The 27,632-nt window shown below is 42.3% G+C and overlaps 1 protein-coding gene across 2 annotated transcripts in view; it reads right to left on the minus strand.

Moving 5' to 3' along the window:
* Nucleotides 1-27,632, minus strand: part of cntln (centlein, centrosomal protein) — a 337,725-nt gene that overhangs the window by 188,712 nt on the left and 121,381 nt on the right. For both annotated transcript variants that reach the window (XM_080188296.1, XM_080188295.1), the window contains exon 11: nucleotides 3,814-3,939. In XM_080188296.1, the coding sequence (XP_080044422.1) occupies nucleotides 3,814-3,939 (126 nt within the window). The remainder of the gene's footprint in view (nucleotides 1-3,813; nucleotides 3,940-27,632) is intronic.

A 27,632-nucleotide genomic window follows, 5' to 3' on the forward strand; every position in this document is an offset into this window, starting at 1 on the left:
CAGGGAATAAGTGTGAGTGACTGTGGGGTTAGTTCTGTAGTTACACAGGAGTTAGATTAGGATATTTCCATATAACATTTCCAGGATAATAATCCAGTTCAGCACATTGAAGCTGTTGTGGATGATCCTGGAGAATGGGCAAATTGGCTATCAGAAGTGGAAACTTCCGGGGCAATTCCCACAGAGTTCCACACTTTCAAACTCTATGAATCTATAACTTTGGAACTTCCACAGAGTTCACAGCACTCAAACTATAAAAGGCACTTTAGCAAGATATAAACCATGACCAATTGAAAAAGTAAGGTTTTCGCTTCAATGTTGCTAATTAAACATGAAAAAGTGCATTGCAGAATAATTTGGGCTTTTTCTGTCCTGACAGATATATTTTTCAATCGGGCTTTAAACAATCCTTAAAATGCACAATGTAAAGTGTTCAATTCTGCATACTGTGTAGATGGGCCACATGAACAATTGGGATATAATCTTTAATAATGCCATAGACTTTCATCTAATTTGGCAGATTGGATTTTGAAACTTTTGAAGTCTAATTCCATGAAATTAAGATCTGAAAATTGAGGTATTACCCAGGCTATATGTACGTAAAGTTGATAAAACAACAAAACTGAATGAGATGCATGCAAGGATACTGAGAGAAGTGACATTGGAAATCACAGAGCCATTGGCCATAACTTTTCAATCTTCCTTAGACTCAAGGTAGTTCCATAGGATTGCAGAATCGCAAATGTTACACCCTTGTACAAAAAGGAATGCAAGGATAAGCCCAGCATCTTCAGACCCATCAGTTCAACTTCAGTGGTGAGGAAACTTCTTGTAATAACAATTCTGAACAAAATTAATAATCACATGGGCAAATGCAGGTTAATTCAGGAAAACCAGCATGGATTTGTTCAAAGAAAATTGTGTTTAGTCAGCTTGTTGGAGTTTTTTGAAGTGGTAACAGAGAGGGTTGATGAGGGTAATACTGTCGATGTAATGTACATAGACTTCCAAAAGACATTCGAGACAGTGCCACACAACAGACTTGAGAAAAGTTGTAGCTCATGGAATAGGAGGGACAATAGCATCATCGATACAAAATTGGCTGAGTAACAGGAACCACAGATTTTTGGGCTGGAGATAGTAGTGGAATTTCTCAGGAGTAAATATCGAGTCCCTTACTCTTCCAGATATATTTTTATATGTTAAATGGCCTAGTCCTTGGTGTACCGGGCACAATTTCAAAATTTATGGATGATATGAAATCTGGAAGCATTGTGAACTGCAAGGCAGATAGTTTACAACTTAGTTGGTGGAATGGGCGGACAAGTAGCAGGTGAAGTTCAATGCAGAGAAAAATTCATTTTGATAGGAAGAATGTGGAGAGACCATATAAAATAACGGATGCAATTCTAAAGGGAGTGCAGGAGCAAAGGATCTGAAGTATGTACATGCACAAGTCATTGAAAGTGGCAAGACAAGTTGATGATCTGATTCATAAAGCATGGAGTATCCTGGGCTTTATTAATAAGGACATAAGAGGACCAGAGCAAGAAGGTTATGATGAATTTATAAAAGACACTAATCGGTCTAAGTTTGGATATTGTAAACAGTTTTAGGTGCTGCACTTTGGTAAGTATATGAAGATATTAGACAGAGCACAGAAAAGATTCATGAGATTAGTTCTGGGATGAGGAACTCAAGTCATGAAAATAGACTGGAAAAGTTGAGACTGTTTTCCTGGTGAAATGGAGGCTGAGAGGAAATTTGATACAGGGATGCAAAGATCAGGAGGACTCTGGACAGAGCAGATAGAAAGAAACTGTTTCCACTCGCAAAAGGATAGAGAACAAGAAGAAACATACTTAAGTAATTGACAAGAAGCAAAAGCAACATGAGGCAAAAATTTTTCACACTGAGTGTTAAACTGCCTGAGAGTATGGTGGATGCAGGTTCAACCAAGACATTCAGAATTGGATTGTTATCTGAACAAGAACAATATGCAGGGTTATGCAGGGTAGAAGGCAGGAGAATGGCACAAGGCAGAGTGCTAAGTTGAAGAGCCAGTGCAGATACAGCCAACCAAAGGCTCCTCCTGTGCTCCAATTCTGTGGTTCTGTGGATGTAGGAATCCTCTGCATGCAATTTGCCCATACCTTTCGATTCCGATTCAAGCCGCCTGCAAACTTCATCTAGAGCTGGATGCCATGGTGGAGTGATACAAAGGAGCAAAGGTATCATCCATTCACAGAAGGTCAGGAAATCTTGCAGAGCAACTTTCAAAAGGCAGTGGGGCTAAAGAGGTGTGATCATTAATGTCAGGAGTCTCAACCCAAGACACAACACCACAAGAAGTCCAATGACCTTACACAAAGTCAGTCAACCCATCTTCAAATGCCATATCCCACCAACTGCATTACCAGCCTCACAGGCTGCTTGATGCACCACCTTCCCATCGTGCACCAACTGATAAATCTCTATCAACCAAGACTCATATATCACATTCATAACTTCACCTCTCGCTCCTGCACTTAACAATGTCAGCCATTCAACCATGACTGCCACATCAGGCAAACCCATTGCTTCAAACTCATTGTCCCTTTTTGCTGCAGGGCAACAAATCAGCAAACAACCCGAGAGAGCAGCATCTTACTGGACAGGAGGTGAAGAAATGCCATCACTCGACCTCACGCATATAACCACTAGTTCATGTACTGATATTGTGCATGTTTCAGAGTCTAGCAGAAGGTGGGATTTACGCTTGGTGAAACATGTGATATAAGAACATAAGAACCTGCTATAATAACTATAGTGTTGGCATGGGGGGACCAGGTCAAGTTGTTGGTGATCTGGACATCTAAAAACTTGAAGCTCTCGACCATTTCTAGTTCGTCCCTATTAACATAGATGGGGGCATGCCATCCACTGTGCTTTCTGAAGTCAATGAATATCTCCTTTGTTTTGCTTACATTGAGGGAGAGATTATTGTCACCGCACCAGTTCATCAGATTCTCTATCTCATTCCTGTACTCTGTCTTGTCATTGTTTGAGATCTGACCCACTACGGTGGTGTCATCAGCAAATTTGGAAATTGAGTTGGAGGGGAATTTGGCCACACAGTCATAGGTGCATAAGGAGTATGTAATAGTATATAAGGAGTGTATAATCTATGCCTCGACTGATAAAGGCTAGCATCTCACATGCCTTTTTCATCACCCAACGAACATGCCCTTCCAACCTTCAGATATCTATGGCTAAACACGCCAATTTCCCTTTGTTTCACAGAACTTCCTTGTGTCATGCTGTTCATTGAGTACTTCCTTGTCAAATTATTGCTTCCAAAGTGTGTAATCTCACACTTTTCAAGGTTAAATTCCAGCTGCCACTTATCTGCCTATCTGACCATCCTATCTATATCTTCTTATACCCTAATACACTCAACCTTGCTGTTAACCACTCAGCCAACCATTCGTGTTATCCACAAACTTACTAATCCTATCCCCCATATAGTCATCTATGTTAGTTATAGAAATTATGAATAATAAGGGACGCAGCATAGATCCCTGTGGTATGCCACTGGACAATAGCTTCCAGTTATTAAAGCAGCTTTCTGTCATCACCCTCTGTCTCTTACAACTGAGCCAATTTTGAATCCACTCAGTCAAATTACCCTATATCCCATGTTCTGATTCTGATTTTAATTGTTCTAAACACACTGGAATTAATGGGCAGGTTAACCACTTGAAGTTACTAATTCAATATTGGCATGTTTTAAAATGGACAGTAATTAAGTATTGGCCTAACACTGTGCATTACCTTGAGTTGCAAAAGTTTTTCAAAGTTCTCAATCTTCTGTTCTGTGTTACGTAATTTCATCAGTTCCTCTGTTTCTCCCGCGCTGCTCCTTGGAGAGAGCGATCTGGAACGTTTCACAGACAGACCCTGTGGTAAAATGGAAAAAACATGGTTAGAGGCAAAGCAATAGAATCATATAGAATCACAGAATTACTGATTGGTACAGCACAGAAATAAGCCACTTGCCACATTGTGCCTGTGCCTCCTCTTTGAGCAGTAACTAATGAATACATGAACTTCCCCGATGGCCCTACAAATGGTTCCCATTGAATACAACTCCAACTCTATTCAGGAAGTTACAACTGTGTCTGCTGCCTCCACTCTGTTCATGATGTGGAGATGCCAGCATTGGACTGGGGCAAACACAGAAATCTCCCAACACCAGGTTAAAGTCCAACGGGTTTATTTGGCCACAAAAGCCACTAGTTTTCGGAGTGCTGCCCCTTCGTTAGGTAAGTAGGAGTTCTGTTCACAAACAGGAGATATAAAGACACAAACTCAATTTACAAAATAATGGTTGGAATGCGGGTCTTTACAGGTAATCAAGTCTTAAAGGTACAGACAATTTGAATGGAGAGAGCGTTAAGCACAGGTTAAAGAGATGTGTACTGTCTCCAGGCAGGACAGTTAGTGAGATTTTGCAAGCCCAGGTAAGTCATGGGGTTACAGATAGAGTGACATGAACGCAAGATCCCGGTTGAGGCCGTCCTCACGTGTGCAGCTTGCAAAACCTCACTAACTGTCCTGTCTGGAGACAATACTCATCTCTTCAACCTGTGCCTAACGCTCTCTCCATTCACAGTGTCTGTACCTTTAAGACTTGATTACCTGTAAAGATTTGCGTTCCAACCATTATCTTGTAAATTGAGTTTGTGTCTTCATATCTCCTGTTTGTGAACAGAACTCCCACTTACCTAACAAAGGGGCAGCGCTCCGAAAGCTAGTGGCTTTTGCTACCAAATAAACCCGTTGGACTCTAACCTGGTGTTGGGAGACTTCTTACTCTGTCCATCCTATTCGGCAGATAATTCTGACACTGCACAACTTGCTGCGTAGAAATGTTTTCTCATGCTGCCACTGTTTTTTCATTCACATGAAATCCTTAGATTACTGCCCCTTCTGTCACCGGAAAGTATTTCTCCTGATTTCTTCTATAAAAGCCCTGCATGATTCTGAATGCTTTTATTAATTCCCCTCTCAACCTTCTCTGAGAACAGACTCAGCTTCACTAAATAACTGAAGTCCCTCCAACCCTTTCTACCTCTCTGAATCTCCTCTGCACACTCTCCAAGGGTGGCCAAATGTTTGTGAACCTAGATTTGTATGCTTCAACTGAGGCCTAACCAGTGCTTTCTAACGGTTCGGCCTTGCTTCTTTACTTTTGTACTTAATTCCTTTTAATAAAGCCAACAATCCTATGTGTCTTTTTTTTTGAAAAAACAGCCTGCTCAACTTGCCACTTTCAAAGATTTGTGTGTGTACACCCCCAGGTCTCTCTGTTCCTGCACCCTCTTTAAATAGACATATTTAAATAGACATAAAATTTTAAATCCAGTGTGAGCAGCAAAGAATACTAATAATGAATTATCAAAAATTCTACATAGAATACCAAAGGAATAACAAACTGAATTATAACAATGTTACCACTAAAGACTTCTCTGCAACTCACTAATGAGTATATTCATTTACATTTACATTGTTTCTTCCAGAATAATGATCTCCCATCAGGGAAGGCTCGTGGGTTATAGACACAGAAATGCAGAAAGCCTCATTACAAATAGGAGATACAGGCTGGTCTAATTGCTCTATGAGGGTCCAAATTTGGATATGATAGGATTATAGCAAACAAGTGGGAAACAGGACTCCCTCCCGCCCTTTGAAATAATTCACCTGAAGGGGGGAGGGGGGGCCTTAAGGCCAGGACTAAATAAACACAAATAAAAGAAATACAGCAGAACAGAAACTATGATGTCCACATAAACACAGACCTGTCTATATCCGACCATCACAGCAGGGTATCAGAAATCTCACATCAATGTCGTATTTAAAACTTTCTGTCCTCCTGGCAGGACTAGTAATCCAGAAACTTCAGTTAATAAAGACATTGTGTGACTAATCTGTGTATAAATAAGCAGCTAAATACTTTGGTACAGTCATTTCCAACAGCAATTGCCAATTAGCTGCGTGTGTGTCTGCACCAACTCTTTTAGCCACACACATTAATTTAATTAAATATCTTCTACATACAGATAAATGTACTTCACATGTATGCATTGATTGAACAATCACCTCCCATTCACTATGAAACATGACTGTCTATTTCACCAAAATCTCAAATTCTGCCAAAGTATTTATCGAATACTACAATATACAGCCACAGGCCATTTGACACAAAGTCCATGCTAGCATTTATAAGAACATAAGAAATAGGAGCAGGAGTAGGCCATCTAGCCCTTCGAGCCTGCCCCGCCATTCAATAAGATCATGGCTGATCTGAAGTGGATCAGTTCCACTTTCCCGCTCTCTCCCCATAACCTTTAATTCCCTTGTCTGTCAAAAACCTATCTACCCATGACTTAAATATATTTAGCGAGGTAGCCTCCACCACTTCAACGGGCAGAGAATTCCAGAGATCCACCACCCTTTATACTCTAGTTTAGTTTCCTCCATTCTTTCCATATGTCAGCATAACCTTCTATTCCCTTCTCCCACAGGTGCCTTTTCAGGCACCCCTAAATAGCATTCACCTCAACCGCAGTGAATTCCACATTCTCAGTTGTCTCAGGGTAAAGCGGATTTTTCTGAACTCCCTTTTTCAGGGTTTACAAAACCGTATTTCCACGACAAGCCAACCTGATCAAGAAAATCTGAAAATACCCAGTCAGAGGCTGGCTTCTCCAGAATCCAACCATATGGGTAGAACTCAGGAACAGGAGCAGTGCAATCACATTGTTGGGCATACTACAAATCTTCCAACTGCCAGTGTGGAGGGACTGATATGTCAGCAGATTATGGGAAGATGTCAAAACTACAGGGTTGTTGTGATGGGTGATTTGAACTTCCCCAACATAGAGTGGAATTCCTTTCGTGCCAGGGTCTTGAACGGGACAGAATTTGTTCACTGTGTCCAAGGGTGCTTCTTGAGACAATATGTAGTTGGTCCCTTCCCAAGTTGGACTATCTTAGACCTGGTTCTGGGGAAACGAGCCCAGGCAGGTGATTGATGTCTCCGTGGGGAACATTTAGGGAACAGTGACCACAATTCTGCAAGTTTCAAGATAATTGTAGAAAAGGATAGAAGTAGTCCCAGAATGAAAGTGCTAAACTAGGGGAAGGCTAACTATGACAGTATTAGGCAAGAACTATGGAATGTAGACAGGAGCGGTTGTTTGAGGGCAAATCCACATCTGATATGTGGGAGTCTTTTAACAGTCAGTTGTTAATAATTCAGGATAGGTATGTCCCTGTAAAAATGAAGGGTAAAGATGGCAAGATTCAGGAACCTGGATGACAAGAGATTGTGAGCTTAGTAAAAAAGGAGGCATACATAAATTTCAGGAAATTGAAAATGGATAAGACTCTTGAGGAATACAAAAACAGCAGGAAAAAGCTTAAACAGAGACTTAGGAGGGCTAAACATAAGAACATAAGAACATAAGAAATAGGAGCAGGAGTAGGCCAACTAGCCCTTCGAGCCTGCCCCGCCATTCAATAAGATCATGGCTGATCTGTCTTGGCTCAGTTCCACATTCCCGCCCTCTCCCCACAACCCTTAATCCCCTCTCTTATCAAAAACCCATCAACCTGCGTCTTAAAAATATTTAGCAAGGTAGCCTCCACCACTTCAACGGGCAGAGAATTCCAGAGATTCACCACCCTTTGAGTGAAGAAGTTCCTCCTCAACTCTGTTCTAAACCGCACCCCCTTTATCTTGAGGCTGTGCCCCCTAGTCCTACTGTCCTTTCTGAGCGGGAAGAGTCTCTCCACCTCTATCCTATCCATCCCATTCATCATCTTATACGTCTCAATGAGATCTCCTCTCATTCTTCTAAACTCTAACGAGTACAAGCCTAATTTATTCAGCCTCTCCTCATAGCTCAACCCCCTCAACTCCGGCATCAGCCTAGTAAACCTCCTCTGCACTCCCTCCAAGGCCAAAATATCCTTGCGTAAGTACGGCGCCCAAAACTGCACACAGTACTCCAGCTGCGGCCTCACCAATGCCCTATACAGCTGCAGCAAGACCTCCCTACTTTTATATTCAATCCCCCTCGCGATGAAGGCCAGCATCCCATTCGCCTTCCTGACCACCTGCAAAGGAGCATGAAATGTTTTTGGCAGGCAGGACTAAGGAGAATTCCAAGGCTTTTTTCATGTGTAAAAGGAGAATGAGGGTAGCTAAGGAAAGGGTGGGTCTATTCAAGGATATGGAGGGAATTTGCGTGTGGAGCCAGATGAGGTGGGTGAGGTCCTTGATGAGTACCTTGCATCAGTATTCACAAAGGAAAAGGATGTGGTGGATGGTGAGTGTAGAAAGGGTGTTGATATTCTAGGACATGTTCAGATAAAAAGGGAGGAGGTATTGGAGATTTTGAAAAACAGTAAGGTGGACAAGTCTCCAGGGCCAGATAGGGTCTATCCCAGAATACTGACAGAAGTGAGGGGAGAAATTGCCAAAACCTTTGTATCCTCTTTAGCCACGGAAAGGTACCAGAGGATTGGACAGTAGCAAACATTGTTCCTCTGTTTAAGAAGGGCAGAAGAGACAATCTGGGAAATTAAGGCCTTGAACCTTACATCAGTGATGGGGAAAGTATCAGAGAAGATTCTTAGGAACAGGATGTACTCACATCTGGAAAAATCATCTGGAAGAATTACTTTGGGGCATAGGTTGAAGGTGAGGGGGGAAAAGTTTAAAAGACATGTAAGGGGCAAGATTTTCACACAGAAACTGACAAATGCCTGGAATGCGCTGCTGGAGGTGGTGGTGGAAGCAGATTCTATAACAACGTTCAACAGGCATCTGGATAGATACATGAATAGGCAGGGAATAGAGGGATATGGTGAGAAAATATTAAATTAGAGAGGCATCTGTGTCAGCACAGACTCGGTGGGCCGAACAGCCTGTTCCTGTGCTGTACAGTTCTTTGTTCCTTAAGAACATAAGAAATAGGAGCAGGAGTAGGCCATCTAGCCCTTCGAGCCTGCCCCGCCATTCAGTAAGATCATGGCTGATCTGAAGTGGATCAGCTCCACTTTCCCGCTTTCTCCCCATAACCCTTAATTTCCTAGTCTATCAGAAACCTATTTACCCATGACTTAAATATATTCAGCAAGGTAGCCTCCACCACTTCGACGGGCAGAGAATTCCAGAGATTCACCACCCTTTGAGTGAAGAAGTTCCCCCTCAACTCCGATCTAAACTGCCCTCCCCTTATCTTGAGGCTGTGCCCTCTCGTCCTGCTATCCTTTCTAAGCGGGAAGAATCTCTCTTCCTCTACCTTATCCATCCCCTTCATTATCTTATACATCTCTATAAGATCCCCCCTCAGCCTTCTAAACTCTAACGAGTACAGACCCAGTCTATTTAGTCTCTCTTCATAGGCTACCCCCTCATCTCCGGTATCAGCCTAGTGAACCTCCTCTGCACTCCCTCCAAGGCCAATATATTCTTCCGCAAGTGCGGCGAGCAAAACTGCACACAGTACTCCAGCTGCAGCAAGACCTCCCTGCTTTTATATTCTATCCCCCTCACTATAAAGGCCAATCAAAGGCCTTGATTGGACGAGCTGGAATCAGCACAAAACTCAGATCCAGAGCAGAGCAAGTGCCATAGTGGGGTGATGGGGAGAGCAAATCATTGAATCACAGGATCAGAATATGCAGCCACGCTCGCCCCAAAGCTGGAAAATCCCACCTGAGGTTAACAAACCATTACACACACACACACACACACACACACACTTGACTTCATGGCAATTACCTTACATTGCTGCCCTCTAATTCTGCTCTTGCCAAGCCAAAACGCTTTTTACACCATCAAAATATTTCACAATTTAAAAACCTCCACCAAGTCATTCCTCAATCTTCTCTTTTCTAGAGAAAAAAAGCCCCAACATATTCATCCTAATACATCTTTGTTTTTCAGTGATTTTGTGCAGTTTACTTCTGATGTCTAGTGACTGCAGTTGGGATTTTCACCATCAAACTAGCTGTCGGAAGTATTAACTCACACAATGAGGCAACATACAAATACCCCACTCCCCCTCTAGACCTTCGCCATCAGCTCCCTTGGGACACTTGCGCATGCTCTCTCCAAACCCCTCCTGAACCACTCTCCTTCCGCACCCTGCCTGCCTGCTCTCCCTTCACACACTCTGTCCGTTCCCTCCAGACCCTTCCCCTGCTTTTCCTCCAGACCACATGCTCTCTCTTCAGACCTTCCAGAGAGTGTCTCTCTCAAGACATTCCCCATGACTCTTCCTCCAAACCCTTCCTACCCACTCATTTTCCTGACCTCCCTATGCACTCCTTCCAGACCCACCCCATTCACCCTCTTGACATGTCCTTGCACTTCCTCCATTCCCTCTTACCCTCCAGATCTTCTCCCTCCCCTCCTTCTAAATCCAACCCATCCCATCTCTCCTCATCCCAGAGCCCAGGTCCTCCAGAATGTGATTGGGTGCTGATTATTCATTGCCATAGTGACACTTTTGGAACTTTTCATTATTGGGTGGCTTTTGCGGGTCTGGAGCAACTATTCCAAGTGGTTAAGTTCAGCACAATCATACCTCCTCTTGTCCATTCGGATCACTATTTGGGTTTCTGTGATGTTAAAAGTAATATCATACACCTTTTTTTATTAAATCACAGTAACCAAAGAGGTAAAGCACTCAAAGTGATCAATAAACCTGTACATGTTGCTTTTCAGCTTACCAGTTTACAGGCACGATTAATCCACATGAATATCAGTATTGAGATTCTATGCCCAATAAGAGATTCTAGTACCTGTTGTTTATTTAATCAAAAATGCAATTAATCACATCTGGCTTCCCAATTAGCTGTGAGTGGGTCACAAATTGGACAGCGCAACTTTATTTCAGAATTTTAGTCTTAATAGCTCCATGTCCCTCCTCCACATTGACAGAAAAATGTCCTCACTTGTCCCTTACAGAAGTGATGTTCAGCATCCAGCAATTCAAGTGTGGTCTGTTATAAATTATTCTCATCAAGTATACTGTCATGACAGAGCTCAGGAACCTCAACAAGATTAGTGCCAAATATTGTTGTATTATTCTAGCAAGACCTTTTATAAGTCAATGCAGGTACAGCGAATAGCAATTCTAGCAATACAACAAAAGTACAAGACACTGAGCAAAATTTTCATAGTTCTGGTGAGGACTGCAGTAACGCTTCCTGTACTAAAATAAATGTCAAAAGTGAGCAACAACTGGGTAAAAAAATGTGATGGGGAGACTGAAAAATCAGAGAAAAAACAGACAAGCCAGACATTAGAATTCAACTTTCATTTTCATATGAAGTCAGGGTTATTTTCCATGAGTAAACATGGCATGAATATTACAACAATCCCAAGTAGCACGGCTCAGCCTCTGGAACTATGTACCATTTGGTACATTCACGGATGTGCCTCACACTAATGGCCATCTTGGAGAAGTTGGTAAGTCTCAGCTTTGGGGCCCATTTCTCATTTGATTCTTTTACTTTGCAATTTTTCAGCTGACTCTCAGAAATTTCTGCCTCAGGAGGAGCAGAGGATTTATTTTTAAATATTTAAAATCAGCGAGCTCAATTTCAAGAGGACGGTGCTATTTGTCTGTTTTGAGTCAGTTTATGCTGAACTCCTTGGGCAGTGATGTTCTTAAGGGTGCACAAGGTTTTTTAAGTTGCTTCCGCTTCTCATTTTTTAGTGCTGTGTTGTTTAGATTTTTCTTAAACAATTGTTTAAATTTCTTTCCACCATTTACTGGAGCCTAATTGGCAGTTGCTGATTGTATCTCCAAACCCCAGCACATTGACATCAATGCCGAGGCCCCTTAGGCCTCAATCAACAGAACCTTTACACTGAAAATCAAACTGCAACAGCCGGTGACAGTTAGGTCATCACACCTTTGAACTTTCCTGTTCGCAACTCACAGCACAGCCCACCTTGCAGGTTCAGAGCAGACTTCAGGGTCTATGTTGATGGACCAGCAGCCACCTAGAAGAAAATTATGGAGCTTTAAGGCCATTCATGCTCCTTCCAGCCCCACAGAACTCTTCTTAGAAGAAAAGTGAGCCTGATGGCACTTGGAATGTTGCCGGTTCTGCTGCTCATCACCCTGTGCACGCTCTGTCCTTCGGTGCTTCAACAAATAGCCATTTGCAATTTGGGATTAACCTCCAAAACTTGGGATGAACCTCAGAAACTTGCATGTAGCAAAGTAAGACAGTTATTCTCCCAACTAATTTAAAGTCTTGATTTTATGTTTATTTCAAAAACTAGCAAATAGAAATTTAACACAACCTTTATTGAAATCTAGCACAGCACATTAACAGTGAAGTGTTTTAAGGTTGGCTAGGACCAGGTACAAATCAGAATCCAACCATTTTAAGAGCATGAGACATATTCAGTCAATCCGCTCCAATTCTGAGTGCCCTACTTTTCTACAAGGTATTTGGTACTTTTGTGAAAAAGAGGCTTCAAATAACTTTCAGCTGCATTCATGTAATGTACTGGAAATCGTGATCTACATCAGTACATGTCAGAAAATCAAATTCTTTTTACTTAGTTTTTGTCCACTGGCCAACCATGGTGGCACAACACTGAATCATCAGAGTGCTGCAACTGATTGTTCCCGGCTGCTACATAAACTTTTCAAAGCAGGGTACCGCTAACTGCAATAAATTCCATATTGCAAAACCTTTTTTGGACCAAAAAGAAAGTAAAGTGGTGGGCTGGAGGAGGGAGAAAGCAGTCATGCTGCTAAATTGAGAAAATAAAAATGCTACTTATGAATCTTCATGCACCCTTGTTCACTCAATCAAGTTAACAGGTTTAGAGGCAGTGAAATCAATGTTATCAGATCAGCTATCTTCCTCAAACAATATTTTTCCACCTCCTGATCCTCCCCACCTTCAATACACTATATTGAACACTCTCCCCATCCTCCTTTCACCCTAGTTGAATCTTTGCCAGCAGAGGATGAAAGTGAATGAATAATGTCTCCATTGTCTTGTCCATGTGTCCATGCCAATTTTGACATTTCCAAAACACTCACATAAATGGGCTACCCTCAATTGTGTGCTGCTCTGTGTAAATCTATTAAACACTTGCAAGTTTTCATTTCTCTTTGTGCCAACTGCTTTGAACTGTTTGCACCGGCACCATTGGTATCTGTAAGTTTTCCAAAGAAAAGGTTTAGAAGAACAAGAGAACCACCAAAGGGGATGTCAGTGAGGTCGACCTGCATAAGGGACATTCTGTGCCTATGTGTGTGTCCATACTCTTGTGCATACAGACAGAAGTGAAAATAACTTGTTGATTAGTGTGTACAGCAGCTGAAACTTTTAAAACAGCTTGTGATAGTAGGTCCAATGGGACAGGTCATATGAAGCTTTTTTTTTAATTCAGTCGTGAAACATGGGCATCGCTGGCTGGCCAGCATTTATTGTCCATCCCGTGTTGCCTTTGAGAAGATGGTGGTGAGCTGTCTTCTTGAATTGCTGCATTCCGCATGCTGTGGGTTGATCCACAATGCCGTTAGGGAGGATTGTGACCCAGCGACTGCAAAGGAACAGCAATATATTTCCAAGTCAGGACTGTGAGTGTCTTGAAGGGGAACTTGCAGGTGATGGTGTTCCCTGACTATGGCTCTTCAGAAACTACTCAGTTGCAACTTGTCATTCTTTATGTGACAAGGAGAAGGCATGCAAGAATGATCACAATTAAAAGGCTGATTAACTGCCCTTACCTGCAATGGCCTTGGCTAACTGTCCTCACAGGGTGTGCAGCAGTTGAGAGTGAATACTTGGTTGTGCCATCTCAGACAAGGAAACACACTGACCACGTGCACTACAGGACTGATAGACAGACAGGGTGACTGTATACTCAAACCTGCCTCTGCCATGTCTCAGGGCCAGCACAATACAAATTTATGAGGACAGAGTGGTACAAAGGCCGGCGTTCATTTCAGCAGTTCACATGGAACTTCAGTATACGTCTAATAATGCATCAGGGGTTGGGTAATTCTATTATTTACTAGCAGGAGTTTCCTTTCCCTTCAATTTCTCAATCCCCTGCCCCTTTAACCTTGGCAAAGGCTACCAATAGATTGTGCTGTCTTTTGGGACTTTCAAAATGCTTCCAGAATTTTTTGTCACCCTCCTGTGATGCCACTTCCCTTTAATTGTACCCTTCCCTCGAAATTCCCCACATGCAATTGTATCCTCCCTGTACTAGTGTGCTCCCTACACCTGTCAGACTCTGCACCTGGCTCTGAATTACTATGCCAGAATTCTGCGCCAGAAAGACCTAATATTATTAATAATTTAGTATTCTAACAGACTTAGCCCCACATTTTAACCACTTGGACTACTGAACAAAAACCAGGTAAATGTGTCCAAAATGACCAGCACACTCGTTTTGGTGCTAGCTTTCAATTATTATCAGTTTACATCCTGGCTTCTTGGATCTGTGCAGAAATCCGGTTTGGTTTTACGGGATGCAAGTTTGCCAGCCATACAGGCTCCTTATGAAATAACTCTGACTGGCTTCAATCTCAATAGGCAATGGGACCAATGAGTACAAAACTGCCTAAAATTCATCGCTGAGCACATTAAACGAACACTCCAACTCAGGGCCACAGAATGATAATGTGGGAAGTGTAAACTTTTCAGACTACGCCAGACATCACTTATGTGTTGAGTGCCAAGCAACACTGCACGAGTGCAGCTCTCACTCTCTACAAACCAAAATCTGACCTTATATGCACAATATCTGGAAATGCCCCAGGGTGTAACAGACCAACATTTTGACGTAATTACCTCACTCAAAATGTCACAAATCCAGTTTTGTTATACTTCCCCACCTCACAGGAAGGATAAATACTCCATCAGCTATAATCCATGACTCAGTCCATCAAAAATAAAAATTGCACAGTATCAAAAGACTTTACCAGATTACAGAAAGTGTAGATTCATCAGATCTTTTGGAAATAATAAATTCAAAACCTCAACAGATTGTGGGAAAGTCTTGGTTATTCCAAGGCTCGATAATGCAGAATGCTCCTGGAGCATTCTGCACCAGCCCAAATCAACTAATTGTTGGCAAGTAAAGAATAACTAAAAACTGCTCCAGATCAGTGGTGAATCACTTTCCACATAAAACTGAGTCAAAGGAAATCAAAACCTTTCACAATTAAAGAACAATGTCATTCATCTATAGGATATGAAACACAGATTGCCTGTGACCATAGACCCTCACCTCCTGATGCATCAGCAGGCCCACTAACCATTCATTTTGTCTTCATCCCAGCAACAAGTTTACTTCTCCTAAGATCTGAATGTATTGTCAGTCATTCCCCACTAGCTGAATAATACAGATATGGCCTGAATTTTACATATCCTCTCAAATAAAGTTACCAAAGACGAAAAGAAATTCGCAATGACTTTTTCATAAGGCAGCACGGTGGCACAATGGTTAGCACTACTGCATCACAGCACCAGGGACCCAGATTCAATTCCTGGCTTGAGTCACTGTCTGTGTGGAGTTTGCGCATTCTCCCCGTGTCTGCGTGGGTTTCCTCTGAGTGCTCCGGTTTCCTCCCAGAGTCTGAAAGACGTGCTGGTTAGATAGATTGGCCATGCTAAATTTTCCCTCAATGTACCGAGCAGGTGCCAGAATGTGGCAACTAGGGAATTTTCTCAGCAATTTTATTGCAGTGTTAATGTAAGCCTACTTGTGATATTATTAATAAACTTTTAAAAATCTGGATAATAATCATAGATGGTTGGACTGTGCAATCAGTCCATTCATCTAATCAGTTGGGTTATGCACAGTCAGCAATAAGTTAATTAAAGTGACTGTTAAAATCCATGGGTATTGACATTGGGACTGGGATTTTCCACTTCCGTTTCTGTCAGGCAGATTCAGCATTGGATCAAAACATCTCTGGAGAGCTCTGAAATCACATTTCACTCCGGTGCGAAAGCGTGACACTGTTGTCCCCTCTCACAATGACATAGGTTTATTCCTGACATTTATCATTTGAATACATTAACATCTAATTATCAGGCCCTTACACATAAATTATCTCCCCCCCCATCAGAAAATCCATTCATGTTGACTCAAGGGCAGGACGGAGTGAATGACTTGGTCTCCCAAGGTGTACAGCTGGCGAGCAGACCTCAGATTAGTGCATCAGTCAGGTGGGAAGAGAGTCATGCCTAGGCACTGCAGTGCCGGGGGTGTTGCTGTGGAGAAGGGGGGGTGGTGTGTGTGAGTGAGGAACTTCTTTGTGCTGGGGCAACCTTCACAAACGGAGCCCCAATCTCCAGGCAATTAGGTTGCTGGCAGAGTGGGCAAATCAGAGGCCGTCCTGCTAGTGTTATGTTGTGGGACATGCCACTTAGGGCTTTCTTTACGTACAGCACTATAAAGCAGGGAAAGGCAATTTCAACAACACTTTTCCCACATGTCATTGACATTTGCCGATTTCTGGAAAAATACTGCCCACACCTTTTTTTAATCGTATGAAATATGACATCTCCTCAGTTTTATGTATTAATTAGTCACAGGGAGGCTTACATTAAGGCTGCATTGAAGTTACTGTGAAAATCCCCCAGTCACCACATTCCAGTACCTGTTCAGGTACACTAAGGGAGAATTTAGCATGGCCCATGGACCAAATCAACACATCTTTGGACTGAGGGGGGAAACCAAAGCACCCGTAGGAAACTCACACAGACACGGGGAGAATGTGCAAACTCCACACAGACAGTAACCCAAGCCAGGAATCAAACCGGGGTCCCTAGCGCTGTGAGGCAGCAATGTTAACCACTGTGCCACCCTCATTCATCAGAGTAACGCTGGTGCAGAAGGAAGTTCTCCTCTGAGTATATGTCAGACTTACATTGCTGGAACAGAATAAGAATGTATCTCACTAAGCTATATCTCAAACCAAAGTGTTTACCACCAACACTGGAGACACGACAAGAAAACGTTCATTCTTCCACATGGGCATCCCACACACTGGACACAAAATTCAAACATTTTAGAAAGAGTTCCTCTTGGTTACTGGATTGTGAAATGCAAAATTTAAATGAGCTCCCAAGGGGTCCCAGTAGGCAGCGAGTTAATTTCAAAACCCCAGTGGTCCAGAACTTTTGCTGTAACATTGTTGTTCAGTCAGAATATCACCAGCTGTTTCTGGATTTCATAATTCCGTCCTTTTGGCAACAGTATTCACACCAGCACGATCTGCAGTGTGAATCCTGTAAAGGCAAGGTCCTGGAAAGAATTCAAATGGCACTTCTCCAAGTTGACTAGGAATTATCCTCTATCAGAGATGAGGTTCTGCTTGAGCTCAGTTGCTCCTTTCACTTTACCCCACCAAAAGCTTTCTTACCGAGAGATAAGGCTGTGATTTGACTCTGGAAGGTCCCAAGAATCTGAGTTTAGTTTTACCACCAATGTCTCTTTGGGTAGCCCACCCAAATTCTCATCAGCGCTGTGTAAAACAGTTAACTCCAAAGTATCCATTCAATTTATCTTTTCGGACCTTCATCCTATGCCGCTTCTTAAGGCCATAGTAAAAAGTCAAGCTGGCCTATTTTCTTTAAAATCCTGGACAACAATCTGAGGTCCCTATCTGCTTTAAGAAGATGACCATCATCCCGGTACCTAAGAAAAACTAAGCAGGGTACCTCAATGACTATTAGCCGGTGGCTGATATCCATCATTATGAAATGCTTCGAAAGGTTAGTCACGGCACGAATCAATTCCAGCCTTCCGGACTACCTGGATCCACTACAGTTTGCCTACAACCGCAACAAGTCCACAGCAGACACCATTTCCCTGGCCCTGCACTCAACCCTGGAACACCTAGATTACAAGAAGACCTGTGTCAGACTTCTATTTATTAACTACAGTTCAGCTTTCAACACCATTATTCCTACGAAACTCAGTTCCAAACTGGGTGACTTGGGCTTCGGCACCTCTCTGTGATTGGACCCTGAACTTCCAAACCCACAAACCACATCAGTAAGGACAGGAAAAACACCTCCTCTACAATCATCCTCAACACAGCTGACCTACAAGGCGCTGTTCTCAGGCCTCTACTATACTGCTTATACACCTATGATTGTATGGCCAAATTCCTCTCCAATACGATTTTCAAGTTTGCTGACAACACCACCGTAGTGGGTCAGATCTCAAATAATGACGAGACAGAGCACAAGAACGAGATAGAGAATCTGGTGAACTGGTGCAGCAACAATAATCTCTCCCTCAATGTCAACAAAATGAAGGAGATTTTCCTTGACTTCAGGAAGCGTAAAGGAGAACATGTCCCTGACTACATCAATGGGTATGAAGTAGAAAGAGTCAAGAGCTTAAATTTTTAGATGTTCCGATCACCAACAACCTGTTCTGGTCCCCCCATGCCGACATTATAGTTAACAAAGCCCACCAATGCCCTATTTTCTCAGAAGACTAAGGAAATTTGGCACGTCAGGTATGACTCTCACCAACTTTTACTGATGTACCATGGAAGGCATTCTTTCTGGTTGTATCACAGCTCCTGCTCTGCCCAAGACCACAAGGAACTACAAAAGATCATGAATGTAACCCAATACATCACACAAATCAGCCTCTCATTCATTGACTCTGTCTATCTACACTTCCTGCTGCCTTGGCAAAGCAGCCAACATAATTAAGGGCCCCATGCACCCCGGACATTCTTTTTTCCACCTTCTTCCTTCGGGAAAAAGATACAAAAGTCTGAGGTCACGTACCAACCAACTCAAGAACAGCTTCTTTCCTGTTGCTGTCAGACTTTTGAATGGGCTTACCTTGCATTAAGTTGATCTTTTTCTCCACCCTAGTTATGATTGTAACACTACATTCTGCACTCCTTTCCTTCTCTACGAACGATGTGTATAGCGCGCAAGAAACAATACTTTTCACTGTATGTTAATACATGTGACAATAATAAATCCAATCAAATCAAGATATTTAATAATATCTTCGCTTGGTCTTCAGTGAAAACAACCTACATTTCCACATGTTGCTCAGATGTCCAATGCCCAGACTAAGACAGATGGAACATGATCACATCTTGTCCAGCGCCATAACATTCTTCCTGCAATTTTGCAACTGGAAGCATACAACATGTTGCAGATAAGGTTGAACCTAAATCCTGTACACAACAAAATTTCGGTAAATTAAGAATAGGGATTTGGAGAAATAAGAAAATTAATTTCCTTGAAATCCTGTGTAGTTTATATTATGGATTATATTATGGAAACTCTGAAGAGTTTCAGAACCACTTTTCTCAGAAAAACATAGATGTTGTGAAACAAAAACAGAAAATGCTGGAAAACCTCAGCAAGTCTGACAGCACAACTCCATTATCAGTACATCAACAACTACTTCAGTGCCACTTCGTGCTCTCATCTGGACCTGGAAAAATTTATCAGTTTTGCTTCCAATTTACACCCCTCTATCAACTTCATATGATCCATCTCTGACACTTCACTTCCTTGACCTCTCTGTCTCCACTTCTAGTGATAAACTGTCCAGTAGTACCTATTAGAAGCCCACTGACTCCCACAAGTACCTTGACAATAGCTCTTCACATCCCGCATGCTGTACAGATTCCATTCTCTCAGTTCCTTTGCCTCCACTGCATTTGTTCTGATGATGCCACTTTCCAAAGTGGTGCTGCCTACATGTCTTCCTTCTTCCTCAATCATGGTCTTTCACCCACTGTGGATGACAAGAGCTCTTAACTGTGTCCATCCCCTCCCCTCCCTCCCAGAACCAGGATCGAGTCCCCCTTGTCCTCACTTTTCACCCCACCAGCCTCTGCATTCAAAGGATCATACCTCCAACTCCAGCATGATGCCACCACTCAACACATCCTCCCCTCACTCCCCCTGACAGCATTTCAGAGGGGCCGCTCTCTCTGGGTCACCCTGGTCCAGCACCCAGCACCTCACCCCCTGCCATTGGAACCTTGCCATGCAATCGTAGAACGTGCAACACCTGCACTTCCTGTTCCTCCTCCCTGTTCACCGTCCCAGATCCTAAACACCCCTTTCACTTGCACCTCCTTCAATCTGGTCTATTGCATTCGACTCTACATTGGAGAGACCAAACGCAGACTGGGTGACTGCTTTGCTGACTGTCCACAAGTAGGACCCAGACCTTCCTGTCGCTTGCCACTTCAACACACCACCCTGTTCTCCTGTCCACATGTCCATTCTTAGCCTTTTGCAATGCTCTAGTGAACCCCAACGCAAACTGGAGATACAGCACCTCATCTTCCAATTGGGCACTCTACAGCCTTCCAGACTGAACATTGAGTTCAACAACTTCAGAACATGAACTCTCCCCTCCATTTTTCATCCCATTTCTATTTTTTTTGTTCCATTTCATTTCATCTCATTCATCCATTTTTCCATTTCTCCACTCCAGTTCTCCTTTTTGCCTCCCACACCCCCTTCAGGGCAACTGCCACATTCCTCTGGCACTCCCTTAACCATCTGTCCCTTTGTTCTGCCATTCACACATTCACTTAATGGGCACTTTTAGCACGTTCTCAGCCTTCTGTATCTTCATTTACATTCCCATTGTCCCATTCCATTCCCTATCAGCCCCCCCACAATCCCCCCAATAGTATAAATCTCTACTGATTTTCTTTGCTCTCAGCTCTGACGAAAGGTCATCCAGTCTCAAAAATGTTGGCTCTATTTTTTGCCCACAGATACTGTCAGACCTGCTGAGATTTTCCAGCATTTTCTGTCCATGGATCAGTTATCTCAGTTAGCCGGACGGCTGGTTTGTGATGCGTGGTGATGCCAACATGGGTTAAATTCCCATACTGGCTGAGGTTATTCATGAAGGCTCTGTCTTCTCAACCTTGCCCCTTCCCTCCGATCACCACCAATCAGCTCTCTGTCAAAAGGGAGAGCAGCCTATGGTTCTCTAGGACTATGGGGACTTTATCTCTACCTATAAATCTACCCCCATTTTTGAACAGAATTCAAAGGTCAATTTATATCCCGATATCCATGGTAATTTAATTCAACAATTTCCACAACTCATTTCCTCTCAGTTGAATTTATTGTTCTACCTGACCCACTCAAGATGCCCCTCACAACCCCAAAGCGAAAACAGGAAGTGCATAGACTGCAATGCAAGCAGAAACTAACAGAAAGCATGATGACTGCAAAAAAAAGTCAGCAAAATAATAGCAGAGCAGCAATTAGTAAAATGCAAGAGTTTCTAGAGTCATGGTGCAATGAGGGGTGGAGGAGGAACCAATCACCATCAACAATAAAGCATACATCTTGAGAAAAACATTTAAGGAGGCTAACGAAGTCTTGTGGTTCTATTGTGCGGGAGCTAATTTCCATTTATTGCTTGCAGTTTTTTTATGATCACAAATAACTGGATCATGCTCACAGTGAGTCTGCCCGAAATAATGCTCTCAATTAATAACTGGTGCAGTGCTTCAACATAGTACAGCATCAAACAGCAAGGCACAGCCTCTTGTCCAACTTGTATTTAAAAAGCTTCTTTAACATAATCACATTCCCCCAGATGCTTCAAAGGAGTAGAAAGCACAATTTGGCATTGAGCCACGAAGAGGTATGAGACAAAAAATGTTTTTTGACTACATAGTGATTTGTGTTAAAAAATTTTCAAGGTTAAGTATACATTTGACTGCAGCATTATCCCTAATGAAGGGTACCCACAGAACTGTTTGCACTTTCAAACCAAAACTGGAGCCGGATTCTCCAGCCCCACCCACAGTTGGGATTCTCCAGCCCCGCTGCTGTGAATGGAGTTTTGGCCAAATCCACAGCTGGGATTCTCCATTCCCGCTGGTAGCAGCGGTGGAGCTTGAATGTCCAGAGAATTCCGGCCATTAATCGTAAACTAAAATAACTGATGATAAACAGCTAGGTATGAATGATCAGAAGAACGAATTAAACAAGTTGAACATGTTTGGGGCAAGCAGTTTGATCCCAGTCTCAATCTTGAGTCAGCTGTCCTTTGTCATATCTGCATTATATCCCAAGTGTCTGAGAGAACACGATTCAAAGCTGCAATAAACAAAGGCAGGAGTAGTTGACAAGAGGTGTTACTAAACCATCAAAGGTCAGCCTCACATTAAAGGATCAAACACAATGAGATCCTGCCATTACAGATCTGATGCATAATTATATTTCTGTTTCCAAACCACTCCTGTCAATTGTCAGTATTTCACTGTTCTTAGTTCCACTGCTAATAATTATTTTTTACTTACAATAAAACATCTCATAATGGCTTCTTTTTAATCAATTTTTTTCACCTTAAAGATTCTTTGCATTTCCTGCAGAAGGGACAGAAGATATCATCCTTCTGATGACCAATTCTGCAGAATCACTTTGAGATCTGCGAGAAAGTTGTCTTCCTGTTAAATTGGGGATGTTGGCAAATGTAAGGAGACATGACTAAGAGGTGATAAAGAGGTATGGCTTGGGAAATTATTAAAACCACCAAATAAAAGGGTCCCTGTAATTGCTGACCTATATTGGCTCCCAGACAATCAATATCCCTATTTTAAAATTCCCATTGTTTTGGTCTCACGCCTCCCTATCTCTGTAATCTTCACCAGCTCCAAAACCAACTTTTACAGATGCACCATAGAAAGCATTATTTCTGGTTGTATCACAGCTTAGTATGGCTCCTGCTCTGCCAAGACCGCAAAGAACTACAAAAGGTTGTGAATGAGGCCCAGTCCATCACTCAAATCAGCCTCCCATCCATTGACTGTCTATACTTGCTGCTGCCTCGACAAAGCAGCCAGCATAATTAAGGACCCCATACACCTCGGACATTCTCTCTTCCATCATCTTCTGTTGGGAAACAGATACAAAAGTCTGAGGTCACGTACCAACCAACTCAACAATAGCTTCTTCCCTGTTGCTGTCAGACTTTTGAATGAACTTACCTTGCATTAAGTTGATCTTTCTCTACACCCTAGCTATGACTGTAACACTACATTCTACACTCTCTCCTTTCATTGTCTATGAACTGTATGCTTTGCACAAGACACAATACTTTTCACTGTATACTAATACATGTGCCAAGAATAAATCAAATCAAATCAGAATCTTGCATCTTAACTATTCTCTTTCCTTTGTCCTCAACCAAATGCATTATTTCACAATTCAGTAAAATAACGGGAATCAAATTTGCATGAAGGAAACTTTTCTATATGTGACTGATATGATGATGGTCAAATGTGATTGTTCCTGACAAATCAGTTGTTCTTCGTCATTTTGCAGAAACTTCAACAATTTCAGCTTTGTTTGTATAGTGTGCAAAAAACAATACTTTTCACTATATCCTAATACATGTGACAATAATAAATCAGATCAAAAAAATTTTAAAAAAAGCTTTACAATCTGCTCCAGGTCTGGCTCCTAAGCACTGGAAGACAACTGCCAATGGCAGTGCAATGTCCTATCTAAAGCTTTCTGACACGTCCTCTTTGTTTCAAACACCCTGTAAAACCTGTCTTTCTGAGCCAACTATCAACTATCTGGTCCAATCGCCTCTGTGGCTCAGTAGTACATTTTGTTTCAAAATGCTCTTCTTATATAAGTTCATGGGGGGTGAGCATCGCTGGCTAGGCCAGCATCTATTGCCCATTTTGGAGGGCATTTAAGAGTCAGCCATAATGCTGTCGGCCAGTCCAGGCAAGTCTGACAGATTTCCTACCTTAAAGGATATTAATGAACCAAATGGGATTTTACAGCAATCATGATCACAGTCATCAGTAGACTTTTAATTCCAGATTTTTACTGAACTCAAAATTTTACCATCTGCCATGGTGGGATTCAAACCTGGGTCACCAGAGCATTACTGTGGGTCCTCTGGATTGTTAGAGCCCAAGTGGTGACTTTGTATTGGTTGTAATGTGACCAATGGTAACAAGCTGTAAGGATCAGCTGACCCAGTAAACCATAGAACCAATTACAGAAGGATGTAATCGTCAACTGACCAGCTGACTCACTATGAATAAGAACCTGTTTGCAATTGTGGGGAGCTTGGAGTGGCCCCGGCCTCAAGTAATGATGTTTCTTTATTAAACCTTTTCTTTGATTTAGAGGTTGGAGTATTTTATTATCTGCAATTGAAGAGTTACTTCTGATGAAACATGGATTAGTTGTCCAGTGACAATATCACCCCACCACCACCCCAAGCATCATGGAAAGTTTTATGACATTAAAGGTGCTACGTAAATGCAAGATTTTTTTGTGATGATTGCATAGAAGTTACAGCACTGAAATAGGTCATTAAGCCCATTTGATCAATGCTGCTGTTTATGCTCAACATGAGATTCCTCCCATCATATATCATCTCACATCATCAGCATGTCCTTCTATTCCTTTTTCCCTTCATACATTTATCTAACTTCCCACCCTATGCATTTATTCCATGCATCTCAGCCACACCAAGTGGTAGAGTATTCCACATTCTCCCGTCTCTTAAGCGAAGAAATTACTCCTGAATTTAATGTTGAGTTTATTTGTGACCATTTTGTACTAATAGTCATGGTTTTTGACTGCTTGCTCCCCTTCCATCTTCTTAAATCCTTTAGTGCCTTTTCCAGCACCTTCACATTCTTTTTTTAGCAAGACCACCAGAATCGTGCGCAGTAGTCTATGTACGGCCTGATATAGGAATTCTTAATGTAGAGATGCTGGCGTTGGACTGGGGTAAACACAGTAAGAAGTTTCACAACACCAGGTTAAAGTCCAACCAGTTTATTTGATAGTAATCCCACAAGCTTTCAGAAATGCTGTTCCTTCCACACACCTGATGAAGGAACAGCATTTCTGAAAGCTTGTGGGATTACTATCAAATAAACTGGTTGGACTTTAACCTGGTGTTGTGAGACTACATAGGGATTCTTAACCAGGGATGTGAACCCCACATGGGTCTACATGCAGATTTCAAAATTTTCTTGTCACTCCCTGTCTATGCCATTTAAATATTTAAATTGAGCCAATTTTATGCTAATTGCCAAGGATTTCAATATTCAGGCACCCTTCTGCCCCTAATCACCAAGCAACATCAGAACCACAGAATTGTTATTGCACAGAAGGCGGCCATTCAGCCCATCATGCCTGCATTGGCTCTCCTGATGATCAGTTTACTTTAGTGCCATTTCCACATGTTCCCTCTGTAACCTTCCAAGGTATTGCTTTTCAGATAACTCCAGGTTTTTTTTTGAATTCTTTGATTGAACTTGCCTCTACCACACTCACAGAGCAGTACATTCCAGACCTTAACTTCCTGGCCCCATATTAGATGTGAGGAACCAGAAACTACCACTTTGTCCCAGAGCCCTGTGGCCATCAGTCTAACATCGTGTTGTTAGGGAGACGGCATCCAGCTTCAGGAGGCATATTCACTCAGATCATTAATAACAAACAAATGTAGAACTAAGAGCAGGATCAGCTGTTGATTCCAACAGCCTCCTCAGCACTCTATCAGCTTAAGCAGTAATCTCCCAACCTCAGCAACAGTCTCCAAGCTCAAGCATAACCAAGCTTGAATGAAAATTGAACATGTTATTTATATGCACATGTTGAAGGTATCTTGATTTCTTGACAAAAATCTTATTCAGCAAAGACAAGTTTCAAATTATGTAATAAACATACATTTGCTTAATTGTGCAATTAACTTTACACAGCAAAAATACCTGTGCTGTGTTTCAAAGAACCCATAAAATTTCTACAACACCAGGGATTCAAAAGCAAAAAGGTTAAAATCCCCAACTCTAACAAAGTTTCCACACAAGTTTAGTATTTCTTTCCATTTTCCCAATTCTTAAGTCAATGATTTTCAACTCCTCATGTCATTTTTGTGGCAGCAGAGATGACCTCCACTGGCCCCCAGTGGGTTAGAACATAGAACATAGAACACTACAGCACAAACAGGCCCTTCGGCCCACAAGTTGCGCCGATCACATCAAGTTCCTCCAGTCCCACCACTGTCAACGAGGTTTCCCATTGTTCACACCCTCCACTGCCGGGGAACCTGCGGCCAGGGAGCGGAGGGAGAGGGGTCACCGTCAGAAGGACCAATAGATCCTTCCAGCACGAGCGGCCGAAAAATCCCACCCAATAAATCTCTCACCCAAAATTAATCAGCAGTTTCTTTCATGGGAGTATATGTGAAATGAGGTAGTTCACAGATTTGACAACATTTTAGTCATCATAGCTTTAATTACTCTTCAAGCATTTGGATCTTTTTACAAGATTCACATGAAGAATGTGGACATTTAGAACACATTGCCATCGTCCGTTAAATAAAAACATTCCTGTATTTCAGATCAGCTTTGAATCTGAAATGTATATATTTTTATTCATTCATGGGATGTGAGCCTCACTGGCAAGACCAGAATTTATTGCCCAACCCCAACTCCCTTGAGAAGATGATGGTGAACTGCTTTCTTGACATGCAATAGCCTCTATGGGGTAGACTAAGCACAGTGGGTGTAGCTATTTATTCATCAGTGTCACAAGTGGGCTTACATTAACACTGCAATGGAATTACTATGAAAATCCCCTAGTCATCGCATTCCAGCGCCTGATCAGGAATTATTGTTGGAACCTTTGCTGTTTGTAATGTATGTAAATGATCTGGAGGAAAACGTAACTGGATTGGTTAGTAAGTTTGCAGATGACACAAAGGTTGGTGGATTTGCAGATACGATGAGGCCCATCAGAGGATACAGCACGATATAGATCGGTTGGAAACTTGGGCGGACAGATGGAGTTTAATCCGGAGAAATGTAAGGTAACGCATTTTGGAAGGTCTAATACAGATAGGAAATATGCAGTAAATGGCAGAACCCTTAAGAGTATTGATAGGCAAAGAGATCTGGGTGTACAAGTACACAGGTCATTGGAAGTGGCAACACAGGTGGAGAAGGTAGTCAAGAAGGCATACGGCATGCTAGCCTTCATTGGCTGGGGCACTGAGTTTAAAAATTGGCGAGTCATGTTGCATCTTTTTCGAACCTTAGTTAGACCGCACTTGGAATACAGTGTTCAATTCCGTTCGCCACACTACCAGAAGGATGTGGAGGCTTTGGAGAGGGTACAGAAGATTGAACAGGATGTTGCCTGGCGTGGAAGGCATTGGCTATGAGGAGAGGTTGGAAAAACTTGGTCTGTTCTCACTGGAATGACAGGGGTTGAGGAGAGGCCTGATAGAAGTCTACAAGATTACGAAAGGCATGGACAGAGAGGATAGTCAGAAGCTTTTTCACAGGATGGAAGAGTCAATTACTGGGGGCATAGGTTTATGGTGTGAGACCAAGGTTTAAAGGAGATGTATGAGGCAGATTTTTTACACAGAGAGCAGTGGATGCCTGGAACTCGTTGCCGGGGGAGGTAGTGGAAATGGATACGATAGTGAGTTTTAAGGGGCATGTTGACAAGTACATGAATAGGATGGGAATACAGGAATATGGTCCCAGAAGTGTAGGGGG

Source organism: Carcharhinus amblyrhynchos, chromosome 5, assembly GCF_965287045.1.
Source record: "Carcharhinus amblyrhynchos chromosome 5, sCarAmb.v2.hapA, whole genome shotgun sequence".
In the NCBI taxonomy this organism is placed as follows: Eukaryota; Metazoa; Chordata; class Chondrichthyes; order Carcharhiniformes; family Carcharhinidae; genus Carcharhinus; species Carcharhinus amblyrhynchos.